General features: G+C 38.3%; 1 protein-coding gene across 1 annotated transcript in view; it reads left to right on the top strand.

The window, feature by feature from the left end:
* UAP1 (UDP-N-acetylglucosamine pyrophosphorylase 1) overlaps window positions 1-7,237 on the top strand; it is a 47,721-nt gene extending 40,484 nt beyond the window's left edge. The window contains exons 7-9 of the mRNA XM_011996132.1: window positions 447-497; window positions 5,177-5,243; window positions 6,670-7,237. Of these exons, the coding sequence (XP_011851522.1) occupies window positions 447-497; window positions 5,177-5,243; window positions 6,670-6,762 (211 nt within the window). The 3' untranslated portion in view covers window positions 6,763-7,237. The remainder of the gene's footprint in view (window positions 1-446; window positions 498-5,176; window positions 5,244-6,669) is intronic.
* Window positions 7,238-11,094: the final 3,857 nt, after the last annotated feature.

The following is an 11,094-nucleotide window of genomic DNA, read 5'->3' as shown; positions in this document are numbered from 1 at the left end:
GGCTGAGGCAGGAGAATTGCTTGAACCCAGGAGGGAGAAGTTGCAGTGAGCTGAGACTGTACCGTTGCACTCCAGCCTGGGTGACAGGGTGAGACTCCATCTCAAGAAAAAATAATAAAATGTTAGAGAACACATTGGAATTTACTAGTACGTAACTGGTTTTATAAGAAGCAGCAGTGGTAGCTTTCATCTCCCAGTCCAAGGCCACTTTTGGGCTCTGTATTGGTCAACAAGCTTGCTCTTGGTGTGTCACGTTGTCCTCATGTTTCATCTTTGGCCATTGAGTTTTATTTTGATTTTTTTTTAACCCCCTTTTGGTCTCTTGGGACAAATTTATGATTTACCATAAATACATACCATTCAATCAAGTATATTTTGCAACTCCATTTCATTGTTATTGTTTGATTTGCTTCCATTCCCATTAATGCTTATTTATTCCCACATAGCAGTGCTACAAATGGGAAGTCAGAGACCATCACAGCTGATGTCAATCACAAGTAAATATACCAGCCTGCCTACAGTGCATGGTGATGGGGCTGTGCTTCCCTCCATACTAACTGGCATCGTAGTTTAGTGCTCTGCCTTTTGGGGGTCTGGAGGGAGGATGGTTGAAGCTTTGGTGTGGGTGCACTGCTTACTTGGTGGCAGGTATCTCTCTGGATAACACTAACTCAGAATCTTGTTGCATGCTGGAAATGGGGAGCATGCTTTACTAAAGAATCTGACCACAGGTGTTAGAACTGGAACTGACAAATTTTAGATGATAGATAAGATCTAGAGCAGGTTACAGGTCAGGGAGAACACATTTTGCACCTTTAACATAAGCTTGTACGGGATTAAAAATACCATTCTGAAGATGTGTCTTGTGGAATTGGGTGTATGCTGTCAGTATAAAGGCTAATTGTTCCTGTCGTGTTTGATGGCCCTTGATATGGTGAAAACTGTTCTGTTGATTTATTCTCACACTAATAACTCCCCTTTTTGGTCACTGCATTAATTTTAGTCAGTTACTATCTTGCTTCTAAAGAATCTTTTAATCTTAATGGCAGATCATTTTTAGTTAGAAGTAACACATATCCTCTCCCATCTGGGTACTGACAGAGTTTGGAAAAGCAGTTATCTTTATAGTTTAAGAGACAGCTTGGTGTTATTGTTACACGTTGAAAGTTAAAGTTTTTAAGGTTGGGTGCAGTGGCTTACGCCTTTAATCCCAGCACTTTGGGAGGCCAAGGCGGGTGGATTTTCTGAGGTCAGGAGTTGGAGACCAGCCTGGCAAACATGGCGAAACCTCATCTCTTCTAAAAATACAAAAATTAGCTGGTGTGGTGGTGCACACTTGTTAACTAGCTACTCAGGAGGCTCAGGCGGGAGAATCACTTAAACCTAGGAGGCAGAGGTTGCAGTGAGCTGAGATTGCACCACTGTACTTCAGCCTTGGTGACAGAGCAAGACTCCATCTCAAAAAAAAAAAAAAAAGAAAAAGTTTTTAAGGTAATTTGGGAAATATATGTAGGGCAAAAGATCTGGAGATGGAAGTTGTCTCAGAAATAGAGTAGCACTGACATCAATGTCACCCAAGTGCTTTTTCCTGTTTGTGCCATTCCTCTGCCCAAATTCCTGTGAATGTCAATGTTTCTGGGATGTGACTCTGTAAACAAGGAAGTGGACTTAAACATCTGATCAATTTCTTACAGGTGCTGTAGATCAGTGGTCCCCAACCTATTTTGGCACCAGGGACTGGCTTTGTGGAAGACAAATTTTCCACGGACTTGGGGTGGTGAGGGTGGTTTCAGGATGATTCAAGCACGTTATATTTATGGTATACTTTATTTCTATTATTATTACATTGTAATGAAGTAATTATACAACTCACTGTAACGTAGAATCAGTGGGAGCCCTGAGCTTGTTTTCCTGCAAATAAATGGTTCCATTTGGGGATGATGGGAGACATCATCAAGCATTAGATTCTCATGAGGAGCATACAGCCTAGATCCCTTACATGGGCAGTTCACAATAGTGTTCACATTCTTATGAGAATCTCTTGCTGCCACTGATCTGACAGGAGATGGAGCTCAGGCAGTAATGTGAGTGGTGGGGAGCGTGTGTAAATACAGATGAAGCTTTACTCACTTGCCCACTGCTCATCTTCTGCTGTGTGGCCCAGGTCCTAACAGGCCACAGAGTAGTACCGGTCCATGGCCCAGGGGTTGGGGACTGCTGCCACAGATGGCTATTGTTCCTCATGCCTTGAGAACTGTATGCAGATCCCTTTGTCACTTTCTGTCTCATCCATCATTTTTAATATATGGAAGCAAACTGCTTTTATATTTAAAAAATAAAACTTTGACTAATTTTTGTTGTCATTGAACCGTAGCTTTTAACCTAAGAGTGTAATAGATTCTTAATTATATAACTGAAGACAGCTACAGTATCTAGCTATCTTAGTTAAGATACAAAAAGCTTTAAACATTGTTCTTACTCTTTTATTTAAAACCACCCATCGCCCAGTTTTCTTCATTTTAGCCGTTTGTAGAATAATTAAAGTGAAATAAAAGTTTGGCTTTAAATGATACCATGCACTGAAAAAGAGTTCCTGCATAATCCTTGGCACCAAAGGATGAACTCACACAGCTGAAGAAAATCATGTAATAGTGAGAGACGAAAAGAAAGTATATTATGTAAAAGAGAGAAGAAGCAGCTAGGAGTATTCTGAAAGAAGGGAAACAGCCATGCTGAGTTTTGACTCAGTATTATTTTTGTTTCTCACCTTAATCCTTACTGAATAGTGTTAGCTACCAAAAGGATGCATGGCTAAAGAATTGTGGGGCAGTTGGTATATTGGGCTAATTTGCCTATATCCTGAGATTTTACATTTGGTGATGGTAGCTTCTGTTTTCCCTCCTTCAGGGCATCCAGTTTTGTTTGCTAAAGTTGACTCCTTAGTTTCTTGGGGTATCTTTGTGGTAGTAGAATGGAAGTTATATATTAAGGCCAGCTGTATATGTGTTTCTTGGGTTCACAACCACCTTCTGTTCCTGCTACACGGAATCCTTTGGGGTTTAGGTGGGACTGGGCTATATACATCTTATTAATGGGTGGGCCCTCATTTTTTCCTTGGCATGCCTACTCAAAATTCATTTGGTTTTGTATGACTGAGTTGCCTCAGAAGGTCTGGACTAGGGCTCTTGAGCTCTTGTGGTAGAATCTGGCATGTATGTAGAGAGGTGTGTGCCCTACTATACCTCCTCTTTTCCCTTCATTAGTTTGTCATCTGTCTATTTTCATAGTGTTATTTGTTCAGACAACAAGCATTGGTAGGCCTGCTCATAGGTTTATAGGTGCTATTAGTATTCTAGGTGCTGAAGTATCTTATACAAGAGAAATAAGTCACTTCTTACAGCCTACTGGGATGTTCAAGATGCACATACATAAAAGTTAAGTAAATTTTCAAACAGTATGTGATTATGTGCCAAATGTGTGCTATAGCAATAATAACTCTAGGAGGCAGTGACTTAGCAGGTGTCTAATACATTTATTTTTTATTTATTATTGTTATTACTATTTTTGAGATGGTGTCTTCCTCAGTCGCCCAGGCTGGAGTGCAGTGGAGCGATCTCAGCTCATTGCAACCTTTGCCTCCCAGGCTCAAGCGATTCTCCTGCCTCAGCCTCCTGAGTAGCTGGGATTACAGATGCTCGCCTCCACACCCAGCTAATTTTTTGTATTTTTACTAGAGACGGAGTTTCACCATGTTGGCCAGGCTGGTCTTGCACTCCTGACCTCAGGTGATCTACCCGCCTTGGCCTCCCAAAGTGTTAGAATTACAGGCGTGAGCCACTGCGCCCAGCCACATTTATTTTTTATATGACTAAATGGATGGAGACAATTACTATGAAATGCAGTGGTCAAGAGAAGATTGGGGCTTGAGCCAAATCTTGGAGGATGGGTGTGGTTTTTATGGGACCATAATTGAGAATGACTTGGAATAATCCAAAGAGTGTGGCTGGTCTGATTTGAGTGGAGAGTCTCAGGATAAGTAAGTTGAAGTAGGATAGAGAGTGCTTTGAATGCTAGAGAAAGGTTGACCTGTAGCTGAACTCAGAAGCCCTCTGGTTTTTATTCACTCCAGCAAAGTTTGAGACTATGTACTTAGGGAAAGAAAAGAAAGAGCTATGGTTTGACAAGAGACTAATATTTTTGTGCCCTGTGTCTTATTGGTAAGATTCTTGAAGCGGCAAGTAACAAAGAAGTCTGATGACTGCAAATGCATTGACTATTTATTGACTTTTGTGTTAGATAACGTAGAAATTCATTGCTATAAATGTTAGGTTGTGACCTAGATGAAGCAAATAGGGACTTTGACCTTGCTTTTGCTTGAGTGCCTTCTGCCTTAACTCTTTAGAAAGGGACTTTTGGTAACAGAGAAGTACTTTGAAACATACTGAATAAATCAGCTCAGTTAATCTAGAATATTTGGGATGTACAGAAAAACATGTACTGGGAAATAATTTAATTGTCCGATAGAACTTTCTGCAGTGAAGGAAATGTTGCATATCTTTGTTGTCCAATTTTGTAGTCATTGGGCATTCATGGCTTCTGAACCCTTGAAGTGTGATTGTTATGACTGAGAAACTGAATTTTAAATTTTAAATTAATTTTAAAAATTTTAACTAAGTTTAAGTAGCCCTGTGTGGCTATTGGCTTCTGTATTGGATAGTACAGCTTTAGAATGTTTGTCAACCTTAATAGTACCAAGGTAGTGGTGAGAATTAAAATGCAATATAAAGGGCTCCAGAGCACCTAGCACTGGGCTTGGCATATAGTATATACCTAGTAAGTAGTTGCCTTTTTATCAAATTGAAACTTGGAAATGGTAAAAAATGAAATGTAGGTAAGGGGACAGTGTATAAAAACTATAAAAACTAGTGAAGTGCTGTAAAGAGCTACCCATAATTATTGGCACTTGCCCCAAATAGTGTCCTTCTGACCTGAGAATTTCATATTAACTTAATCCTCAGGGAATTTAGTGATCATCAGGGTAACATCTGTTCCATTCGTTTAACTGGAAGAATTGTTATCTGTAAGCTTCTCAGAGGAAAGTTGATGGTTTGTACTTTTGCTCCGGCAAGTAACATGGGAAGCAAAATCTTTAACACACATTTGTTTTTTTTCTTAGCTTGAAGGATGCCAATGATGTACCAATCCAGTGTGAAATCTCTCCTCTTATCTCCTATGCTGGAGAAGTAAGTCTGCTTTACCTTTTCCTCTATTCTTTGGCAAAGCTTTGTATATTTCAAAATAACGAAAAGGTGGATTTTAAATGTTCTCACCACAAAGAAAGGATAAGTATTTGAGGTGATAGGTATGTTAATTGGCCTTATTTGATTATTCTACAGTGTATACATGCATCGCATCATCACATTGTATCTCAAAAATATATACAATTATTGTCAATTAAAAATGAAATAAAGTTGGGCACAGTGGCTCACTCCTGTAATCCCAGTACTTTGGGAGGCCGAGGCAAGTGGGTTGCTTGAGCTCAGGAGTTTGAGACCAGCCTGGGCAATATAGTGAGACCTTGTCTTTATAAATGAAAAAAAATAACAAAAAAAAGCAATAAAACTTTTTTAAAAAGTAGAATTCTGGCATTGTTTTATGTTTAAGTAGGGATGCCCTTAGAGAAGATGCAGTATTTTCTGATGGTCCTGCCCTGAGGAGCTCTTCCTGGGAACAAGTTCAGAAACTGCATTTGTTCTGAATTCTTCTCTTTGAGAATTCCTGTTATGGCTTTGCATCTATCCCATAAGTGAGTTAGTTGCCATTAACAGACATCTACAATAGCTAGTCCATTTCACCCACTCATTGAAATGCAGTAGGCTTTTGAAAAATATATAGTCACCCTTGTTTTTTAGATAAATCATCTGGCTTTTAAAAAATGCAATGTAACTTTTCTTTTAAGGAGTCTAGCTTGTTCATGTACTTAGTACTGTCCCTTTTGGGTGACAGTACTTGGGGATTTAGAGGTCTCTACTCTTTTAATTATGTAATATTTTTCCTGGAGATCTTTGTATTGCTTTGTTGTAGCATTAGAGACAACTTTCTTGCTTAGAAAGTTAACTCTGTTGGCCGCTTGTGGTGGCTCATGCCTGTAATCCCAGCACTTTGGGAGGCCAAGGCAGGTAGATCATTTGAGGTCAGGAGTTCGAGACCAGCCTGGCCAACATGATGAAACCCTGTCTCTACTGAAAAATACAAAAAATTAGACGGGTATGGTGGCAGGCGCCCGTAGTCCCACCTACTCAGGAGGCTGAGGCACGAGAATTCCTTGAACCTGGGAGGTGGAAGTTGCAGTGAGCAGAGGGGTGAGACTCCTCCGTCTCAAAAAAAAAAAGTTAATTTTGTGAGAGGTGATTGTAGGAAAAATGATTATCATCTTATTAACTGTAGAAATGATAATCAGAGTAATTTTCTTTTTATATTTTTGTTTTGTGCTTTTACAAGTCAGTCATTAAGTCTACTCTAAAACGTATAATAAATAGATTTTGACTTTTATGTTCTGCATCTCAACCTTTTTTGGCATTTGTGCTTTAAATCATCATTATAGCAAGTCCAGCATTGCATGACAAGTGCAGATTTTCTAATTGTGTTTCATTTCAATCCTCTTTTTAGGGATTAGAAAGTTATGTGGCAGATAAAGAATTCCATGCACCTCTAATCATCGATGAGAATGGAGTTCATGAGCTGGTGAAAAATGGTATTTGAACCAGATACCAAGTTTTGTTTGCCACAATAGGAATAGCTTTTATTTTTGATAGACCAACTGTGAACCTACAAGACCTCTTGGACAACCGAAGTTTAAATATCCACAGGGTTTTATTTTGCTCGTTGAACTCTTACAGCTATTGCACACTTCCCAGGATCCAGATGACTCAACTGCAGATAGCATTTTTATGATTCCCAACTCATTGAAGGTCTTATTTATATAATTTTTTTCCAAGCCAAGGAGACTATTGGCCATCCAGGAAATTTTGTACAGCTGAAATATAGGCAGGATGTTCAACATCAGTTTACTTGGAGCTGGAAGCATTTGTTTTTGAAGTTGTACATAGTAATAATATGTCATTGTACATGTTGAAAGATTTCTATGGTACTAAAAGTTTGTTTTATTTTATCAAACATCAAGCTTTTTTAAGAAAATAATTGGGCGGTAAAATAAATGTGTCTTCTTGTCCCTGGAGTGTCATTTGTACTTGAAGAAATTATTTCATTGAGAAAATATGAAACTTGGGAGAAACTTTAAGAGAATGCATAAAAACAAATCGATGATTCAGTGAGGCTGCAGAGTCATAGAACTTCTTTCAGTGAATGTCTAACTTTGGGCTTTCTCTTCTTATCACTTTATAGTAGTAGCTCTCACTCAAAGATTATTTTGTCCCCCTCCCAAAGGGCCATTTGGCAATATCTGAAGATATTTTTGGTTGTGACAAGTGGGAAAGTGAAATGGTACCACTGGCATCTAATAGGGACTAGGGATGTCACTAAACATCCTACAATACACAGGACAGTCTCCTACGACAAAGAATTGTCTGGCCTAAAGTGTCAATGGTGTCAAGGTTGAGAAACCTTGTTTCAAATTATTCATTTACTCTGTTTTGCTCAAATATTTGGTGGCACTTAGGAATTCAAAAGAATATAGTTTCTGAATTTTCTGTGGTAGGCTATTCCAGTTTTTTGTTACTGTAATTGTTTTGGAGGATTAAAAAAAAAAAAAGACAAAGGTGGTTCTTTAAATATGGGCCATAGATCATTGGTCATTAGTAAGGGTTCTGTGTGTCTAAAATGCTGTTTGTTTGAAAAGACTGAGCTTTTTAAATGCATCTTAAATAATATTTAAGTATTGACAAAAAGTATAAAAATGAACATCTGGATAAATGATTATGAAAATTATATCTAGAAAAGAGATGAATAAATTTTATTTTCCACTAACAAGTTGTCACAAGATAGGATGCCATTCATGGGGTGGGTCTTTTGTTTAAGGATCACTTTTTTTTTTTTTTGAAGAGCATGTGATGTTGACATCCATCAATCTTATCTAAATTTTTTTTTTAACTAAGGCCTAAATTGTTCATTTAGCATATTTTCTATTTTATTTCAATAACAGCTCAATTTTGCTATTGTTATCTATTCTAGTTTTCAGAAAGATTAGTGAAGTTTGACTTCTTTTTGAAATGAGCTCCAAACGGGTTGTAAGAATGGAATTGCAGAGTTTTTAGCTCCTGAATGCCAAAAACTGGTACTAATGGTGTGATCCATTTCTTTTTTTCTTGAACCTTGCTATTTCCACTGCTATTTCCGCCTGCTATTTCTTCTCCCCTTGTTATAAGAACATACTAGTGACACCATGAAAAGGGAAGAATGGAAGCCTGGGATTGTATAGTGGTTTTGTTGGAGAGGAGCGATGGCTGGGGAACATTGGGTAGTTAAGAACAAACTCTGAGAGCCTCTGAACCATGGAATGATGAGGTGATAGCATTATGTATCTTTATAAGTTCTTGTTAAATAATTGTCACAATTCAGAAAATATAGAATTGGGTAAAATGTTTATGAAAATAAAAGCTAGAATAATTTGGCAGTAACAGTATAGAATTTATGTGAGAGCTGATAGTCATTTTGAGTCTGGCTTGATTGGCTGGCTGTGATTTAATAACTTTTTTGATAGTCACAAGTGAACATATAAGCCCAATGGGTATGTTACTTGAATATTTGATTTTTGTTCAATTTCCCTCTTACCTCTCAAATTTAATCCAGTTTTGATGTCCACAAAGGAATTATTAGTGACATCTATTGGAAGACAAAGAAAAATTACAGTTTTCAACTTCTACCTCTTGTATTCCTGGAAGTTTTGGCATTTATTGGTAATTTTGATTTTATTTCTAATTCCAGCTTACTGTTGCTAACTTTTCCTCTTTATTCATCATAGTACAGTCAGATTTCAGTTATCCAGGTAAAAAGAGGGAAGGAAAAAGCATGCATACTCTAGAAGAGTGACTGAAACACAAATCATTCAGTTAGTTTGGAAATCTGTTTTTCTGTTGGCCAACGTGGACGTTTTTGCAATTCATGGTCCTATTTTGAACCCTGGTTTAGGAAATACATCCTGGGAAGTGATGAATGAATGAGTTAGCCAATAAGGACTGAGTGCTTGCTTGTCATGTGGTCAGCAGTATTAGATGGGGTATAAAAAGTATAACACAGAGACTTGTCCTTAAAAAACTTACATTCTGGTTAAAGAGACAAAATTAACCCACATAAAATGAAAATATAATTTATTACTAAAATGTAAGGAATTAAGCTCAGTAAGAATTAACAAAGGCAATCATAAATTGGAGTTTAGCATGTCCTCATCGAAGGATCTCATTGTATTAGGGTTCTCTAGAAAAACAGAACTGATAGGATATTAAAAGTAATGGGAAAAACTGCAATTACTTTTGCACCAGCTGAAATATATAGTTATATGAAAGATTTAATTACGAGGAACTGGCTTGTGATTATGGAGGCTAAGACCCATGATCTGCCCTCTGCAAGCTGGTGGTGTGGTTCCAGTCCAAATCCGAAGGCCTGAGAACCAGGGGAGCCAATGGCGTAAGTCTTAGTCTGAGTCTGAAGGCTGGAGAACCAGGAGTGTAGATGTCCAAGGGCAGGAGAAGATGGATGTCCCAGCTCAAGCAGAGCCAGTTCACTCTTCCTCTGCCCTTTTGTTTTATTCAGGCCCTCAATGTATTGGATGCTGCCCACCCACACTGATGAGGGCAGTCTTCCTTACTCAGTCTCCTGACTCAAATGTTATTATCTTCTAGAAACACCCTCAAAGACACACCTAGGAATAATGTTTTACCAGCTGTCTGGGCATCCCTTAACCCAGTCAAGCTGACACATAAAATTAACTATCACATCCATCATTTTGAGAGTAGAGCTATTCCCTTCCCAAATTGGGGTTATATGTTTATATATACTAACAAGAAAATATACCTCAATAATTCTAACATGTATTACGAAAAATCAGTGTGGTTTTTAGTAATCAGACCATGTTTTTCTCATAGTAGGCACTCAAACATTTTAATTAGGGTTTATTGGGTTTAATTACCTTTTTTCTTTTTTCTTTTTTTTTTTTTTTTGAGATGGTGTTTCATTCTTGTTGCCCAGGCTGGAGTACGATGGCATGATCTTGGCTCCCTGAAACCTCTGCTTCTCGGGTTCAAATGGTTCTACTGTCTCAGCCTCCCTGGTAGCTGGATTACAGGCACCTGCCACCATGCCCAGCTAATTTTTTAGTAGAGACGGGATTTCACCGTGTTGGCCAGGCTGGTTTTGAACTCCTGACCTCAGGTGATCCACCCACCTTGGCTTCCCAAAGTGCTGAGATTACAGGCGTGAGCCACGGTGCCCGGCCAGATTTAATTACCTCTAAGTGCAAATGTGTATTGTGATTTAGAAGTGGATCATGAAGGAAGATTTATAATTATTTTGGGGAGGAAAGGGGTCCCTTAACTGCATCAAGTTGCCAGGTGATTGATGCCCAAAATATGGGGTTCATTAGGAAATCTATAACTGATATTTCTAAGTGTGGTCGCCTGACCAGGTACATCAGCATCACCTGGAAACTTGTTAGAAATACAGATTCTCAGAATTACTACATTATGCATTTGGGGGTGCAGCCTAGAAATGTGTGTTTTAACAAGCCATCTGGGTAATTTTGGTGTACATTAAGACTTGAGAATGATCACTGTAAGAGGACTTGGGGAGGCTGACCGAAAGTTCAGAGATGTTCCTGTGTTGATTTGTTTAAGGTAATGGCCTCCAGCTGCATCCATGTTACTGCAAAGGACATGATTTCATTCTTTTTTTTTTATGGCTGTATAGTATTCCATGGTGTATATGTACCACATTTTCTTTATCCAGTCCATCTCTGATGGACACCTAGCTTGATTCCATGTTTTGCAATTGTGAATAGTGCTGTGATGAACATACAAGTACATGTGTCTTTTTGGGTGAACAATTTATATATTTTTTAGATATATACACAGTAATGGGATT

This window comes from Mandrillus leucophaeus, unplaced genomic scaffold (assembly GCF_000951045.1).
Source record: "Mandrillus leucophaeus isolate KB7577 unplaced genomic scaffold, Mleu.le_1.0 Scaffold502, whole genome shotgun sequence".
NCBI lineage: Eukaryota > Metazoa > Chordata > Mammalia > Primates > Cercopithecidae > Mandrillus > Mandrillus leucophaeus.
The sequence above is the reverse complement of the archived record's forward strand: the minus strand, read 5'-3'. Positions and strand labels throughout refer to the sequence as shown.